Source organism: Perissodus microlepis, chromosome 22, assembly GCF_051167445.1.
Source record: "Perissodus microlepis isolate ML-2025 ecotype Zambia chromosome 22, ASM5116744v1, whole genome shotgun sequence".
NCBI classification, from domain to species: Eukaryota; Metazoa; Chordata; class Actinopteri; order Cichliformes; family Cichlidae; genus Perissodus; species Perissodus microlepis.
The window spans coordinates 26,470,467-26,488,443 of NC_140481.1; the positions used below are offsets into that span (position 1 = coordinate 26,470,467).

General features: G+C 40.6%; 1 protein-coding gene across 2 annotated transcripts; it reads right to left on the bottom strand.

Annotated features, from left to right (window-relative positions):
* Positions 1–4,464: 4,464 nt before the first annotated feature.
* On the bottom strand, positions 4,465–7,038 carry LOC146363327 (transmembrane protein 74). Of its 2 annotated transcripts, none has more exons than XM_084919333.1 (2): positions 6,699–7,038; positions 4,465–6,344 (listed from the first exon to the last, which is right to left on the bottom strand). In XM_084919333.1, the coding sequence occupies exon 2, from the start codon at positions 6,296–6,298 to the stop codon at positions 5,513–5,515; it is 786 nt and encodes a 261-aa protein (XP_084775459.1). In that variant the 5' UTR covers positions 6,299–6,344; positions 6,699–7,038; the 3' UTR covers positions 4,465–5,512. The 2 variants fall into 2 exon arrangements, with proteins under 2 accessions (XP_084775459.1, XP_084775460.1); XM_084919334.1 differs by lacking the exon at positions 6,699–7,038 and adding an exon at positions 6,555–6,692.
* Between the last annotated feature and the right edge of the window lie 10,939 nt (positions 7,039–17,977).

The window sequence follows — 17,977 nt, forward strand, 5'->3', positions numbered from 1 at the left end:
AATATTTCATTGGTTCAAAATTTTGGTCGAGATGAAACACGAGTAAAAGAGTTGCAGCAAGTTGAAAGAAAGCTGATTCAGCCTTTAAAGTGAAACTGATCAGTAAATATGTGCAGATAGCTGACGCTTCCCTGCGTCCCCGCAGAATTCAAGTTAAGATGCAGCCTACAGGTATATATCCGCCTCGATGGCTTTCAGCTCTGAAAACCTCCTGAAAGACAGCTTGAAAGAGGAGGCTGTCAGTTTGTGCAGGATTTGGTTTTTAAAGCCTCTGAGTTGACTGAATAAAGCAGATAAATGACGTGGACGCTGATTTTATTTCCAACTTGTTATTTTTACTCCTTTTTTTTTTTTTAAAGAATTTCCTCCTTTGTCCCTTCTTCACTCTCTGAGCTGCGACTGAGGCTGCCTGCCGTTGCTATGCAACAATGGGAGTAACGAGAATCATTATTGAATAAGTCATTAAGTTAAGGCAATAGTTCAAGAGAAGCATTTCAGACCAGGAGACATGATCTTACTCGTAATTTATCACATCAGCAGAACAAAGTAGGTGAGACTGTGTGATGTCCAGCGAGATTTCCTGCGCAGTGCAGTCGGTGCTCTGTCACTCAGTGGGATGAGTGGTTGTGACAGCTGATGATAAGTGACTGCCAGACGCTGATGTAAAGCACAGCCACAAAGGCTTTCCTTCCTCCTGATCCCCAGTGTCCAACAGCCACGCCCAAGCTCTTGACCCCGAGTGACCTCCTCAGCAATCCAATTCCATTTCCTGCTGCCAGCTGCCCTGAATGATTACTCTGACTAACTCCATTCATGAAAAATAGGGGGACGAGGACCAGGGGCTATGAATGTACGTGCATGAATGTGCATGCACTGCATGAGAGTGTTTGTCTGTCCATCTGCTGGGAAGTCCTAAGGGGTGTACGTTTTACACACAAGCCCAGCTACTGGTGGTGCTTGTGGGATCCTTTCCAGTGTGTGTGTGAATATGTGTGATTTTTTTGTTTGCTTTTTTTATTGCAGGTTTGATTTTGTGTCTGGAGGGAGAGTCCCCTGGCAAAAAAAAAAAAAAAGAGAGCGAGAGAAATAAATAAATAAACAAACAAACAAACACAGACACCAATTAAAGCTGTTGCAGTGTCCCAGCTCCTTTACATCAGTAATAATGTGCCTGTGGAAGAAACAAGGCGCTTTAACCCTTCTCGTGCACACCTCAGCTATTTTCAACATGAGCAGGCTGTAATTTCTTATGAGCCTGAGTTAAAACCAGAGCGGTTATGTCACACGAGAGACGTCTGTATTTGTGTGTGGAAAAATAAAAACGCCAATACGAATTCACAAGTGCAGCTTGCATCATAGTTAACAAATATTTAGAGATTTATCTGTTGATTAAAATGATTCATTATCCAACGTAAGAGTAATTTGCTATAAATGCCGTGTAAAATAAGCTGGCTGACCCAACACCCACATCAAACCGATCAGCTCCCATCACCTCAGGTTAGACTTGTCTGCTTGAAAGTTTTGACAGTTAAAAGAAAGTTTCACTGGAAAGGTCTGGTGAAGAGTAACCCATCTTCCTTCCCCTATTCCCCCCCAAGAAAGAACGAAATAGATCAAAGTCAGTTGGGGGTTGCTGCATTAAAAAAAAAAAATCCTCTCTTATTGCCAGCCTTCCAAAACAAAGCCATGCACATTTTCCACAGAGACTGCAAATAAAGATGTCTGCATCCATCAAAAAATATTCTTTGCCTTCACCAGAACAAAGTAGGTGACACTTGCACCCAAGCCCCTGCGGCCCTTCAATATAAGGTTCACCAACTCAAGCAGCGCCAAATTGAGACATTTTAATATGGGAGTCTATTCCGATTGACTGAATTGAGCCAGCTTCAAGTGGCCGTTAGAGGAACTGCAGTTTTTGGCATTTATTTGGATGTTATTTGGCTGTAAGTTCGCCTGGACTGCTCACAACAGCTCAAACGTGAAACAAAGCTTTCATTTGGGACAGTTACATAAACACGTGAACTTATGCAAGTTCACATGGATGCATATAGAGGTCAATAAGTGGCTGCAAGAACACAAAAAATTAGCATAATGCTCTGTGGTGAACGCCTAATACAACAGACGATCAGAAATGCAGGATGGCATTATCGTCTGCACACAGTTTAAAGGGTATTTGAGTTGTAGTTAATGTAATTTTTTAATGATTCTCACTCAGCTTTCTGCTTTAGTGGTGGTGCACTGTGTGTAACTTAAGTCATTTGGGTTGAACTAAACTTTATTAAATCGCTTTTATATGACTGTAAAATATGATAAAAATGGGGAGGAGGACTTGGAGAAAAGTAAGTAAAATAAAAGGTCTTCTGGATCAGTTCTGAACATATGTTGCTGTAACTTTATTCCAGCTCCCGGTTGTACTCCCATTAGTTGTTGGGGGTAAACTCTGGGTTGTGAAATAATTGTCTTTGCTTGACTGAACATATCATAACCTTATAAATGCCTCTACAATGTCATGAAATCCTTAAAAATCACTAGATTGTTATCTAGAAAACGCCAATGGCAGTCACACCCTGATCAAACCATATCCACGCAGCTGTACAGAAGTGTTCACCAAGTGTTGAACGTTTGCATGTCATCATTGCATTACACAAATGAGTTCTTTCATGGAAGCAGTTAACTGTGAAGGTGGGTGTGGATGACCAGGAGTGGAATTTAGCTGAACGACTATAATTATGTCTTTCTCCGGAAATGCAGACATGCTGGAAATGACACAACGTTTCATGGATTTATGAATAGTTTGGGGGTTTCCATTAACAATAAATTTGACTGTTTTTGTTGCACTTGGAGTCACAAATATTACTCAGTGTATTAAAGACTTTTTAAAGGTAAGCACGAGTCTTTATTCTTGGCCTTGGAGGCAGTGGAATTAAATAAACTATGACTAATGTGGACCTTCTATTACCAGGTTTTCAAATACTTTAAAGGAAAAAAAAATAACTCAAAGCTACTTAAAGCTGGAAAAAAACATAACTTTATTACTGGTGGGACATTTTATTGTCTCTAATTCCCATATACATAGATAATTTGATGTTAAAATTAGACATTTTCTGCATGCTCATAGACAAATCTCAAAATAAGTATACCAACTGGGAGAATTTCTAATGAACAAGGGCTGGAAAGACTAATATCTCTGCAGACGCCAGCCCCAATAGGGCTGAGTGCTTTGCAGGTTGCGTTGATTTAGGAGTCTGACTTTCATGTTTCCACTACTGTGAATACTGACTCTCTTACTATGCAATACCACTCTCTCCCACACATTTAATGCAACAAGCTCACTACTGTTCTATGAAAGCTATGGAAAAAGGCAATCCGCGGAAAACGTGAGAAATAGTCAGCTGCTGCAGATAAGAGAAGCTTGGGAAAAGTAAGAGATTCTCAACACTTCACCCCAAAATAAAAGCATCTAAGAAAGCATCTAAATTCAAGAAAGCGTCACCCAACTGTAAAAACTACTCCTCGGGATGCTACATTAAATAAGGACAGATTAGCATCAGAAATCGACTTAATATTTCATACACAGGTCAGCGGATTGCACCTATTTAATTACATTAACGAGGTGAGAGAAGGAAGGTCATGTGGAGGATAATGTAATCCTGCCAGCCATAAGCACTTCCAATTATTGCACAGCACACATGTCTGCACACCCCAAGCAGGGGATAAAACTGTTTGTTCGCAGCTTCTTTTGTGAGAGCGGGCGATTCTTCGCTTCCTCCCCTTTCAATACATTGTGACATTTCACTCTAATATTGCAGCTGGAATGGTTTGGTTCTTTTGATAAGCGGCTTGATTGAGATAGCTGTTGAAATGCTCTGGGGTTGTTTTATTTTTCACTGATTCACATGCCTCCCATGAGCAATTAAGTAACTCCAATTACCAGGAGAGCTTTTCCCCAGGGGTTTGTTGATTCTCTTTCTGTCTTTTTCTGTCAGCGTTTGAACATCTGCAGTCAAAACCCCCAAGTGTATCCGGCGTACACTGAGCTTCCCCGACATCGGTGCTCAACCACAAAATCTAATTACACCTCCTGTGGTATTACTATTTGCGTCTCAACAAATCTGAGCAAATACAAGCATCGCTTCACCAAGCCACATTTATGTCAAACAGAATTTCCAACATGGACTCATGCTATTGTTATTTTTCTAAGCCTGCTCTGCACAGCTTTGTTAGTTGTAATTCAGCAGGGTTCTGTTGCTGACAAGGTGGAAACTGAAGGCTACAGATCTTTACAGCACGACACCACTCCTGGTTCAGGTTTGCAGCTACAGCATACAGGCCTTTCAACACGCAAGTCTGTGCTGGCATTTAAAGTGTTTCCTGAAGTTGCAGCATCATTAGCAGCAGCGGATGCAGTGGTAAACAACAAGTTAGGTCAGAGATCCTCACAAGGAAAACCACCTACGGTACCGCCAATGTAAACAAAATATTTATTTCAGGAAAGAATACATCGTGGTTTTAGCCTCAGAAGTCTCGGTGTTTATATGGCACATCACCGTCTATACATACCCAAAGAATAGATTGACATTTGCTCAAGTCTATCTTAACACAACACTAGCATGCACACATAGTGGGTGCACAAAAACATGTCTTTGTTTGCTGTAACTGTTCCTAATCTGAGTGATGGTGGACTAAAACCACAATCCCTTTTCACACATGAATAATGGAAGCTGACATCAGGCTTCAGCAGTCTAAACTGACCATAACAAAAATCAAGTTTTCCTCATTGTGTTTTCGCTTCAGCGGATGGATAAAAACACAAAGAGTGATGCTTGTTTTGACTGGGGTAACATATTAGTGCTCACAGTAGCGTTCAAGAAAACTGAAGAGGCCCATTTCATTAAATCGAATGCTCACTTGTGATGTGACCACTTATTTTTTTGGTATTTCCTCCACAACTGAAAACACAAATGAGAAAATGATAGCCACCATTATAGCTTTCCAGCTTTCAGTGTTTTAGAAACCTGCTGTGCAGTGTTTTGGTTTTGGCACATTCAGTGCATCTGTTGCACAGCCTGGGCTTCCTGACTGTATTTCATGCTTCACGGTACCTAAAGCAACTTACTGCTATCAAATAGCCCTGTGAGTTCTTCAATAGCTCTGTTCTTTTGGGCTGTATTCATGCAAATCAAACTACTATATTTAGCCTTATTTTTATATATATATATTTCTGCATCTACCCAGAAAGAGGATTGTGGATTGTGGCCCCTCATCTGTACTGAGATTGGATGAGCTGAAGGGACAATAACAGCAACCAATAACTCCCACATGGGGGGGACTGTATTACAACAGACGTGAAAAAATGCAAGCCTATCCTTTCAAAAGAAGTCTATCTATTAACCAAAATACTAGCATTAGCTGTTAGAAATGAAAAAGGCATTAAACCTGCCGATTATAGGACAGCTCTGACAGGATTTTCTAAGCACTTTCTGAGTCTTTTCCGCTTGTCCTGTCCATAATTTCAGCTGAGCACTTCTAAATCCTCGTCAGCCACTGACAAATGTGAGCAGGATTCCCGAGTGGGGCTGGAGCCAGCTCTCAAACTGATGGATCCGTACAACTTTGCTGCGTGTTTGGAATAGGCGAAGGCTTTCCTCCTCATCATCTCCCCTTTCCACATGGAGATCATGAGCAGCGTGGACAGCAGCACGCCCCCGAGGGTGAGCAGACACAGTCCCGCTATGACACACCGGTCCAGATGGGCTCCCACTCTGGCTTTCTCCCTCTCTAGACGCTCCATCTCCCGGGCGGTCACAGTGTCCGGGTCCACCCGGACGTCCCTGGGGACCGTGTAAGCTATGGCGACCAGAGAGATGCCAGTTATCAGACAAGTCACGGCGATGATGAAGCCGTAATCCACAGACTTCCCCGAGTCCTCAGAGGAGAGGTCGTCGTCGGACAGCAAGTAAAGTTCCGGGATGTCCCCCTCCGCTTCCTCCATTACCTCCTCCTCCTCCTCGTACAGTTCACTCGAGGATCGCCGACTCAGTCTGCAGGTTTCTGGACTCGCACCTATCAGCTGGACATCATCAGCATCTTCATCATGTTGGTGTTTGCAAGTAAAAGATGTTTCCGTTTCCTCCTCCGGACGCGGAGCTCCCCTGATCTCTGTCCATGGTGCTGAACACTCTCCTCCGCCGGGATGAAGTGACTTTTCACCGCCGTCGCCGATACTTTCTTCATCTAAAACCAGGGAGACGTCTCTGGGATCCGGCTGATCAAAGTAAAACAGTTCCAGATCAGCCATTTGGGCTTGGGCTGGGTTTCCCGTTTTATCGAGCCCATGCGTCCGTCTGTGGAAGTGAAACACACACGCACACGCAAAAGAAAACAGTAAGATGTTTAAACTCGCTGAACTTTCATTCTTTACAAGGAAAATCTATAGGTTGCGCTTCTCTCACCCGTGGGCATGCACGCATTTTAAAGTGTAGCGAAGGAAGTCTAAAGAATAATTCAGCGCCAGACAGTAAAATTACAGGCAATAAAATAGCTACACTGCTTACCAACATTTAAGCTTTTGGTTTTTTCTGGCTTTCAAATCGCTTTTCCAAAACACTTAGTAACCATGCGACGCCTAATAAATCTAATTCCAGGTAATGTGTTCCAATTATACGCTATTAAGCACCAACATGCGGTCTGCTGAGTACCTCTCTCTCCGTCTGTGGTCGCTCGCTTCCCCCGACTGATTCTGCTCTCTGGTCAATTAGAGGGAAAGGTTTGGCAGACCCCTCCCACAGCCAGACTGGGCTCCGGCAGACCGCCTTATAATGCTTATTACCGAGCCAACTTCAGTGTTCCCCGACACATACAGACCACTAATCAGATGAGAGGCAGGAGGCGGCTGAATGTGCGCTGTGAGCAAGAGCTGAAACACTTCAAATTAAGGTACGCTTTCTCCAGGCGCTTGTCAAAGTTGCTAAAATTTTTCATCCACGAATGTCAGAAGCAGATTTTAATGCAATCCGGTCAACAGCTGAGAGACATTTTAATCCAAAACACACAGGGCGGCGCTGGAGGAAAAGAGAGAGAATCACCAGGAGATCACGAATGTTTACGCTTCATTACAATTCATCCAGCAGTTGAGATGTGACCAACAACTCCGTGATACTTGGCCTTTACTGCGACCCATGGGGTCTGCAGTAAATGCAATACATCGATAGTGGTTGAGATGCCCTGCAACCCTTTATTGGAGGTCAGAGGTCAAAAAGCCTTGTTCTGCTGGAAGGTTTCTACAGTCATATAAAAAAAACACTAAAAATGAATAACGAAGATTGTTACATGTTGCAAGCTGTTTATCAAGGCTGCCTTGTGTGTGTGGCTCTTTTTTTGCAAAGCAGAAATCTTGGGTGAGTGATAGATGCTATATTGACTGCTGAAGAGAAAGTGGTTTTCCAGGTTTGGCCCCTTTTTAGGTAGTTGGAGTTCATGTGGAGGGCAGAGATCCTGCAGCTGATGGAACAAGCCCTCTAAACAAAACTAGTCTTGGACAATCAGGGCTGAGGTTGAGCTTTCAGAAATAATAAAGTCATGGGTCCAAGTTCCTCCTCTTTTATATATAAAACTCAGTTTATTTCAGATTTTGTTAAAATCCTATTTAATAATCTAAGGGTAGCTGCAGCTTCAAAGCCCTGCCAAGGAGTCTGGAGTAAACTCTTGAATTTTTTTCTTCTGAGTTTTCTTTCTTTTGAAGGTTAAAAAAAAGCTAATCACAAACCTTGGAAACAGGCAGAGCCTGGCTGTGTCACAAAAATTCACAAATCGGGACCTCTAAAACTTTCAAACGAATAAAGTCTTAATTTATTCAAACAAAATGGACAGAAAGCTGGAGATGGAAACTCAGCTGCGAAGGTGAGCCAAAAGCTGCAGTACCCCTAATGACCACTTGAGGCTGGCTCAAAAAAACGAGTCAGTGACGACTGACGTTAAAATGTCCAACTGCACAGCAGGGATAAACATTTTTACAGCCTGCCAGAAGAACAATAGCAGAGAAGTATGATTTTTTTAAGAAAGGGTGGAGACTAGAATTGTTTTAATTTACCTTTTCAAATTACCTTAAGATTTACCACGGTGTTATTTTAATGTCCACTTTTGTGACCATAGGACACTTAACTACAGTGCAACAACTACACATACACTCTTCAGGTGACCTAGAGAGAAAAAAAACTATAACAGGAAAAGCTACTTGGTCATGTTGTTTGTAGCTGTCCTTATCCATAGCTAAGTACAAAGGTATCCATCCACAGGGTCAGGGCCACTTTAATAGATGCGTGCGGACTAGGTGACCAGGCACAATCTCTGTTACTCAGTAACTGAAATGGACCTCTTGACTGTGTTTGTGTTGTTGGTGTGTTTTGGAACATTTTAAGGAAATTATCTGCTTGCTGTGCAGAAAGAAATCCATGATAAACAAACGTTGGTGCTTCGCCCTGAACATCTTCAACAGCAGCTACAGCCGTGTCCTCCATAAAAGTCTTGAACGTGTCTGATTTATTGCTCCAGCATCCAACATATATAACATCATAATCTGTATTAGGAGTTCCCACAATATATAACTGTGACAAAGGCACATATAAAAATATCAATGAGTGATTAAAAAAAAAAGATTCAGATAGTTACCAATAATTTGAATGACTGTTCCTTTTTTTGAGAAGACACGAGATGACTTTGATTTTCAGTGTAAACTGTGACAAATGCCTTATAGTCAATGCTGGGTGATGACCTCCAAACTGGCAGCTTTTCAGGAGCTAATAAGCTTCCCTATCACATAAAGTGTTTAAAAGTTAGCATGCCATTCCCAATATATTTAAATGACAGCTGGATTAAGGATACTCCCTTAGGGAAACTTGTCCAAATAAACAGAACAGTCTTTTCTGCACTGAAGCATATATAGGTTATACTGAAGGCATCCAGAGGTCCTGATTAGAAAATGCTCCATTGCTCTGCTATTGAAGTTCATTTGCTAGGATCCACCATGTTGATGCTTCTGGATACTCATTGTATGCTGTATCACTATACATACAGAAGTTACAGTCTTTTACAGGGAGAGGGAGCAAAAGTAACACCCAAGGGTGGGTTTAACATTCATGATATTTAAAAGAGGAACTGTGTTTAAAGCAAAAATATTTCACAGTTTTGCAACAGAGAATACCGAGTAGACGTGTAGTCTGCAGGCACGCTGGAAATGTTCAACCTCTGCACTACAACCTCCTGTGGAACTGTAGCCCCTTTAATCATTTAATCCCTTTCTGATATGTGCTTTAAACCAAATTAGCTCTTCATTGCAGAGAATTAAACTGACTCCCGTGGTTGCAATAAAAGGATATTTGGCTACCTCAAAGCCTCACTCAAAACAACATTAATAAACTAATAGAAGATTATGAAAATTCATCTCACAAGGGACAAAAACAGAAGAAAATGATTAAGAATGAAGTGCAACATTTGTATTTACACATATATCGAATGTAGTCTGTGCCAAAATGATAAACTACACTCAAGAGACCAAACTACAGTAAAAACTAAATATGTAAGTGATCAAATAAAAAGAGAAAAGAGGAATAATAATCAATAAGAGAATAGTAATGGAGTGACTTAGATCAGTGGGTGTGACCAAAGTGAGACACTTATGCACTTGTTGGTTTCTCTAAAAGCAAATGCTGCACCCTACAGTAAAATGTGAAACAGCAGCTGTGGTGTAAGACTCAACAACTCGTGGGTTCAGCACAGAAAACCTCAAACTGCTTTTGTTTACATCTGTCCACATGTAACATTTTTAAGACAGCCATCCTGCGGCTGAGCCCAGCTCGGGGGACGCTCTCTGTTCTCTACTCGCTTTGGCTTTTCCCAGTCAGTTTTCAATGTGTGAAGCTGCTTGGAAAAATGTCTCCAGCCATTCACACAACTGAAATAGGGAGACAATGATTAGCCAGGCACAACAGATGGGCGGGTTAGCACTGTTGCCTCACAGCAAGAGGGTCCTGTGTTTGAATCCACCATCTGGAGTGTGGAGTTTACATGTTCTCCCCATGTTTGTGTCTCTCTGGCTTCTCTGGCTTCCTCCCAAAGTCCAGATTCATGCAGTTAGTTGGGTTCAGTTACTTGGTGACACACAAACAAGAAAACACAAATATTTAACAATCTTCCAAGACCTTGTTTAAAACTAAAAATTATGTCTTTATTTTACAAGCAAATTACAAACTGATGTCACATTTTTATATCCAAATTTTGGGGAAAAGTAATCAAGTATAACATTTAACTAAAAAACTATTTTTTTTTCTGTTTGGAGATATAAGTAAATAACTGTAATTTAGCATCTTTATCAAGAAATAATTATGTCATTTATTATTTTTCTTGTTTTTTTGGAAAACTAATTGAAATTAATGGATAACAACACTATTTCAGCATTAAAAGCATAATTTGGAATAAAGCGCTTGCATGTGCTGGTGAATTAACCACTGTAGAAACATAAAAATGATTTTGACAATTACCAATGCTATTAATTTGGGGCAGCATAAACCTGAGCTCATAAATTCATTAAGCACTGCACTTTTGAGCCGTGGTAGAAAATATCTGAACATATTCATTTATAAATTTAAGCACGTAAGTAAGGTTTGGGATACTTATTATTTTATACTTACACAGTACAGTTCGATGTCTTACTCTCCCGTGTTTAGTAGTTAAAGTTTTATTTAAACAGTGTGAGTATATTATTATGAATATTATGTTTTATAGTGAATCTCAAGCATTTTGCATTATTTGATGAGAGTATTCTTCATTTTCATTTACCATGTATTTGATATTTATTTTTAATTTGTTAATTTACATCTACAGCATTCATTTACTCTTCTTTAACTGAATTATTTAATTAATTATTGCTAAATTATTTTCTGTATCATTTTTATTTAGTAATTAAACAGAGTTTTATTTATTTATTTACTTGTTTATTGATCTATTTATTGTTACGTGCCCACAGTAAGACTGTCCTGTTTTTTATTCCACAAAAGGAAATATTTTCATTTTAAACTTTTGAGGCATTTAGACAACACTCTGACACTCAGTAAGAAAGATCACTTTAGTATTTCAGCAACAAGCAATGACTTTATGAAATCACCTATAGCAGGTTCACACAGCTTGTGACCCTTCAGATTTATCTTGTTGCACTTTCAGGGTCAGAATTTACAGTTCTTTATCTCCAGCTCCACTTACCAAAGGACAGATCGTTTCAGCACAATGATGCACTCTTGTCTCTTCCTCTGGCAATTAAGTAGAGGTGGCCGAGCTGATGTGGGCGATAACCAAGGTTAGATATGTTACTTTAGGCAATATTTGATTGATGCAAAGTTTCTCTCTTTCTTTGCTTTACTGTGCATGCTGCCCACAGTCTGTTAGTTTTGTGTTTGTGCACTTTTGTCCTACAGCTCTGTTTTCTACAGTATGCGGAGCAAAGTATACAACTTGGAAAAATAACCTCTGTTTTAGAACTTTCAGCAGTAAACATCAATATTTTAGCAGTTTTCTGCATACTGGAAAGCGTGGTGTACAACACTAAACCCTCTGAAGACATTACTGTAAACGCATAAATACGACATATAGATGTATATCGATCGTGGCTCAAGAGTTGTGAGTTCGTCTTGTAATCGGAAGGTTGCCGGTTCGAGCCCCGGCTTGGACCGTCTCGGTCGTTGTGTCCTTGGGCAAGACACTTCACCCGTTGCCTACTGGTGGTGGTCAGAGGGTCCGGTGGCGCCAGTGTCCGGCAGCCTCGACTCTGTCAGTGCGCCCCAGGGTGGCTGTGGCTACAATGTAGCTTGCCATCACCAGTGTGTGAATGGGTGGATGACTGAATGTGTAAAGCAATTTGGGGTCCTTGGGGACTAGTAAAAGCGCTATACAAATACAGGCCATTTACCATATATATATATATACACTTTAACAGTACTGGGTAGGAGCCTCTTTTGCTCTCAGAGGCATAGAGTGGCATAGATCGAACAAGGTGCTGGAAACATTCCTCAGTGAATTTGGTCAATGTTGACATGAAAGCATCACACACTTGCTGCAGATTTGTTGGCTGCACATACGACTGTCATGTTCAGTAAACTAGTTTGAGAAGATTTGAGCTTTGTCCCATGGTGGGTACACTGTGGTCATGATCAGCAACAATACCTAGGCAGACTTTAGCATTTAAATGATGCTCAGTTGGTACTAAAAGGCCCAAAGTGTGCCAAGAAAATATCTCCCATTCCATTACACCACCAGCAGCAGCCGGCACTGTTGATCTGAGGCAGGGTGGATCTCCACCTCCATGCCATATATGTCAAATTCTGATCCAAACGTCGCAGCAGAAATTGAGGCTCATCAAACGAACTAAGATTTTGTATTTAATCTTGAGTTGTCTAATTATGGCGAGCCTGTGCCAATCGCAGCCTTACTTTCATTTTCTCACCTGACAGGAGCGGCACCCAGTGTGGTCTTCTGCTGCTCTGCTTCAAGGTTTGACATATTGTGCATTCAGAGATGTTCTTCTGCCTGCCTTAGTTGTAACAAGTGGCTATTTGAGTTTCTGTTGCCATCGTATCAGTACAAAACAGTGTCGCTTACAAGACACTTTCTTTTGTTTTTTGGACCATTCTCTGTAAATCATAGAAACAGTTGTTTTGGAAAATCCCAGTAGATCAGCAGTTTCTGAAAACCTCAGACAAGCCTCTGTAGTACCAACAGCCATGACGCATTCAAAGCCACTTAAACCACCTTTCTTACCTGAGGGGGCAGCTGGCATCAGTCCAGTGTGGAACGTGCCACACGGCATGGTTCACATACCAAAATGCAACAGGAGGATGCTGATGAATTTTGTGTAACCAAAAAATGTCATAAAATTTAAATATTGAGCTGTGTGAAAAGACACATCTTTGAATATTTTTCAAAAATATTATAGTTATCTTTTTAAAAAAGACAAACAGGAAATGAAGACGTAGCTCTTCAGCACCACCTCCCCCCTCCACCTGCAATGCAATCAGTTCCTTTGAGCAAAGCATCAAACAGTTATTCAGCTGCAGCCTCTTGGTGTCTGACAGCACGGTGCTTTAGTAGTGATGTGTTCTCCTGGGGTTTTAGTGTGTCTAACCTAATCTCCCCCTGCAACCACATCCCCTCGGCAGTAAATAGAAAAAGGAAAAATTCATCTGTCTAAATACGACTTTAAGTGCAGAGTTGCAGCAAAAGGAAAGCCAACCACTGAGAGATGTATTGAGAGGACAGCCTGCAAATATTTTGCTCCATCACAGCCAGACAGAAAACCACCAGACTACTCCCCATGAGATGTTTTTCTAGTAACACCGCTGCTCTGTTGTTTATGATCTAAAGTGATTTGTCATTTCCTCCAGAGATGCTCCCAACCAGCAGGCCCATTTTATTTACACCATCCGGTGAAGTGTGGCATTTTACACTGACGGATCTGCTGTGAAGCCAGAGCACAAGTGAAGCTAAGAATAGCTGATGGGAAGCCAGCAGCAGCAGAGGCAAAGACGCTGGTCCAAGGTTAGGCTAGGACACAAACGAAGTCAGATGGCCTTGCAGCAGGGCTGGGAGGAGGGCTGACTGGACAGAGCAGTGACGGTGGATGCACAGAGACTCACACTGTATGTCTGAGACTGATTTGTGTGTTGTGGTCACCACTCAGAGGCAGGGTGCATACAGTAAGAGCTGAGCAAAGCTGCGATTTAAAGCTGAGCTCTCTTTGCTCTCACTCAGCACTACTTAAAGATGTTTTCATTGAAGTTCATATAGGGAAATGATAAAAAGAAAAAAAATCCCACAGATATCAAAGCACATTTGCCCTGAGATCAGGAGTGCAGCAGAACTGCCAGCAGCAGTGCATAAGCTGGGAGTTTGAGCCCTTTTCTATTCCATCTGTGTTTCCGCACCCACAAACAAACATGTGAGTTTACACATGAGTTATTGGACGTGATCCTGACTGAACGTCTGGTTTTTGAGGCTGATGTAGATGAACTTTCAGCTGAACCCGCTTCTCCAAAATCTGTCTCGGGAGGACCGTTTTCTGTTGTTGTTTTGCAGCAGATTGTCTGAACAGTTGCTGCGTCATATTTCTGAGACTGACTTTTCCCCCCTTATTGTAGATTTCACGCAAACCCAGAACAGTGTGAAAATAAACTGCAGGTACAGATTAACGATCATGACTACAGAACACACAAAAACATGAAAAATGTGCAAAATTGCTGGGAGAATACACTTTTACTATTTACAAGTGAGTTTTATGTTAGCAAAAACACATTTTAAACTGCACACAACATCAGCTTTGGGCCATCTGTTTATTTCCAGACAGAAAATATTCAGGCCTGATTCCAGGATAACACAACAGAAGAATCTGAAATGAGTCCAAATACATAAAATATGTCAGCAGATGCTTTAATCATTATCAAAGTGCTTTATCTTTATGCTAACTGCATAAATATGTTTCTGGGAAACTAACACTTCATGTACCTGAATTCTCAAAAACAAAGTTAGGTTTATGGTGTAATGAACGAGGAATTTAATGTATGTTTCCTATGTACATTTAGGGCACTTGTATTTTGTTATACATAACATAATATACATGTGGGTTTATTATTTGTATTTATTTGCTTTCTTTAAACAATGCAGGAATGAAATACATTCAGGATAATGACACAGACTTACAAGAACCACAAGATGAGCAATCACTGGGAGAGTAGGGACATAATAATGTTTGTAGTGCATATGAGTAGGTTTCACTATATTCTGTCATCGGTCAAATAAAATGGGACAAAATGATAATAATAATAAAATGATAATGATAATAAGAACAATAATAACAGTAATATTAATGCTATAAAGTAATAATAATAATAATAATGACAAAGTAAAAAAGTAAAAGAGAAGATATAGACATATACTGATGTAATAGAATTGATAACAAGTAGAAGTACACAGGTAAAAAAAGGCGGGCGTTGTCGGAGTGAGACAATCCAGAGCATGGCCATCACCAAAAATAACAAAAAAAACTAAACAGGGTAAAGCCTATTAATTAAATGGCCATCGGTCAATTATTTTTCAGTGTTTTATATAACAAATATAAAGTCAGTTGTCTGTCGACCTGCCCATGGTGCCTAATCCTGCCTCTCCACCTATGGGGTATTCACTAATCTAATCTGAATATGGTCCTCTTCTAGGTTAACGAGTTACATTTAATATACATGTGAAATTAAATAAAACTGGCAGTGTTGGAACTTGCACCTGAGTATATACAGGGAGTGCAGAATTATTAGGCAAGTTGTATTTTTGAGGAATAATTTTATTATTGAACAACAACCATGTTCTCAATGAACCCAAAAAACTCATTAATATCAAAGCTGAATGTTTTTGGAAGTAGTTTTTAGTTTGTTTTTAGTTTTAGCTATTTTAGGGGGATATCTGTGTGTGCAGGTGACTATTACTGTGCATAATTATTAGGCAACTTAACAAAAAACAAATATATACCCATTTCAATTATTTATTTTTACCAGTGAAACCAATATAACATCTCCACATTCACAAATATACATTTCTGACATTCAAAAACAAAACAAAAACAAATCAGCGACCAATATAGCCACCTTTCTTTGCAAGGACACTCAAAAGCCTGCCATCCATGGATTCTGTCAGTGTTTTGATCTGTTCACCATCAACATTGTGTGCAGCAGCAACCACAGCCTCCCAGACACTGTTCAGAGAGGTGTACTGTTTTCCCTCCTTGTAAATCTCACATTTGATGATGGACCACAGGTTCTCAATGGGGTTCAGATCAGGTGAACAAGGTGGCCATGTCATTAGTTTTTCTTCTTTTATACCCTTTCTTGCCAGCCACACTGTGGAGTACTTGGACGCGTGTGATGGAGCATTGTCCTGCATGAAAATCATGTTTTTCTTGAAGGATGCAGACTTCTTCCTGTACCACTGCTTGAAGAAGGTGTCTTCCAGAAACTGGCAGTAGGACTGGGAGTTGAGCTTGACTCCATCCTCAACCCGAAAAGGCCCCACAAGCTCATCTTTGATGATACCAGCCCAAACCAGTACTCCACCTCCACCTTGCTGGCGTCTGAGTCGGACTGGAGCTCTCTGCCCTTTACCAATCCAGCCACGGGCCCATCCATCTGGCCCATCAAGACTCACTCTCATTTCATCAGTCCATAAAACCTTAGAAAAATCAGTCTTGAGATATTTCTTGGCCCAGTCTTGACGTTTCAGCTTGTGTGTCTTGTTCAGTGGTGGTCGTCTTTCAGCCTTTCTTACCTTGGCCATGTCTCTGAGTATTGCACACCTTGTGCTTTTGGGCACTCCAGTGATGTTGCAGCTCTGAAATATGGCCAAACTGGTGGCAAGTGGCATGTTGGCAGCTGCACGCTTGACTTTTCTCACTTCATGGGCAGTTATTTTGCGCCTTGGTTTTTCCACACGCTTCTTGCGACCCTGTTGACTATTTTGAATGAAACGCTTGATTGTTCGATGATCACGCTTCAGAAGCTTTGCAATTTTGAGACTGCTGCATCCCTCTGCAAGATATCTCACTATTTTTGACTTTTCTGAGCCTGTCAAGTCCTTCTTTTGACCCATTTTGCCAAAGGAAAGGAAGTTGCTTAATAATTATGCACACCTGATATAGGGTGTTGATGTCATTAGACCACACCCCTTCTCATTACAGAGATGCACATCACCTAATATGCTTAATTGGTAGTAGGCTTTCGAGCCTATACAGCTTGGAGTAAGACAACATGCATGAAGAGGATGATGTGGACAAAATACTCATTTGCCTAATAATTCTGCACTCCCTGTAATAAATACATTAGCAATGATTTAGAACAGGAGCTGAAGTTGTGGACATCCATGGCACTCAAATGATGTAAAATGATGAACCAGAAACTGTTGCTTTGCCTGTCTTTGTTTATGACAAAGAACAGTGACCATCACGCTTAGCTGCACTTAATGCTAGTTAGCAAATGATAGCATGCTGAACTCAGACAGGAAACAATGTTTATGCCTGCTGAAAATTAGCATGATGTCACTGTTATTGTGAGCTTGTTAGCATATGTAAAGTTGGGATTATCAAAGGATGTAGACTCACCTTATTCAGTTCAGGTTTAATTATACAGTCTCAGATTACAACAATGGCCATCTTACAGTGTTAAAGAGAAAACACCAACAATCCACATACTCAGTGTGGAGGACAAAAATAATCTGCAAGGCACCTTAGCTTGCAAACTGCAAATATGATGAAATGCAGGAGGACATCCAGGGATTTTTGGCATAATGCATTTGGTACTGAGAGATATTATACCTTTTTCTGACATACTAAATGGAGCAATAAGCACTGGATCATTCCTTTGCTCTCTTGCTGCACTAGAGATAGTGGAGCAATCATTTCTATAAGACACTGTCAATCAAACAGGTAAATTAAATGTCAGCACAGTCTATTATTATGTTTTCTTCTCTGAAAATGACAACCAGGACAGATTTAATCTGATAACTTGACCCACTTTTGTCACCAGCAGAGTGCAGAGAGTGTCTCAGACATCTCAGACATCAGACATAGAAATCCAGAATGTATGTTTTGCTGTTTTTGACCATCCCAGAGGAATAAAAGAACCACAGTAAAATGGATTTCAGCTGAACTGTCCTTTCAGTAGACTATTCCGATTTTTAAAAATTCACTTTTTCGGAACAACTAACTGCAAAGGAAAAGTCTTTCTTTTCACAGGAGATATGTTTGTATGTTTATGAAACTACTGAGAAAAGAAAACCAAATTTTGTTTAAGCTTTGGAATTTGGGAAAAGGAAGAAGACCAAATTTTGTTGTGAATAATGTTTTTTAAACTGAGAAATGTAGCCCTGGCAATAGAATATACTCAAATATCAGACCTGT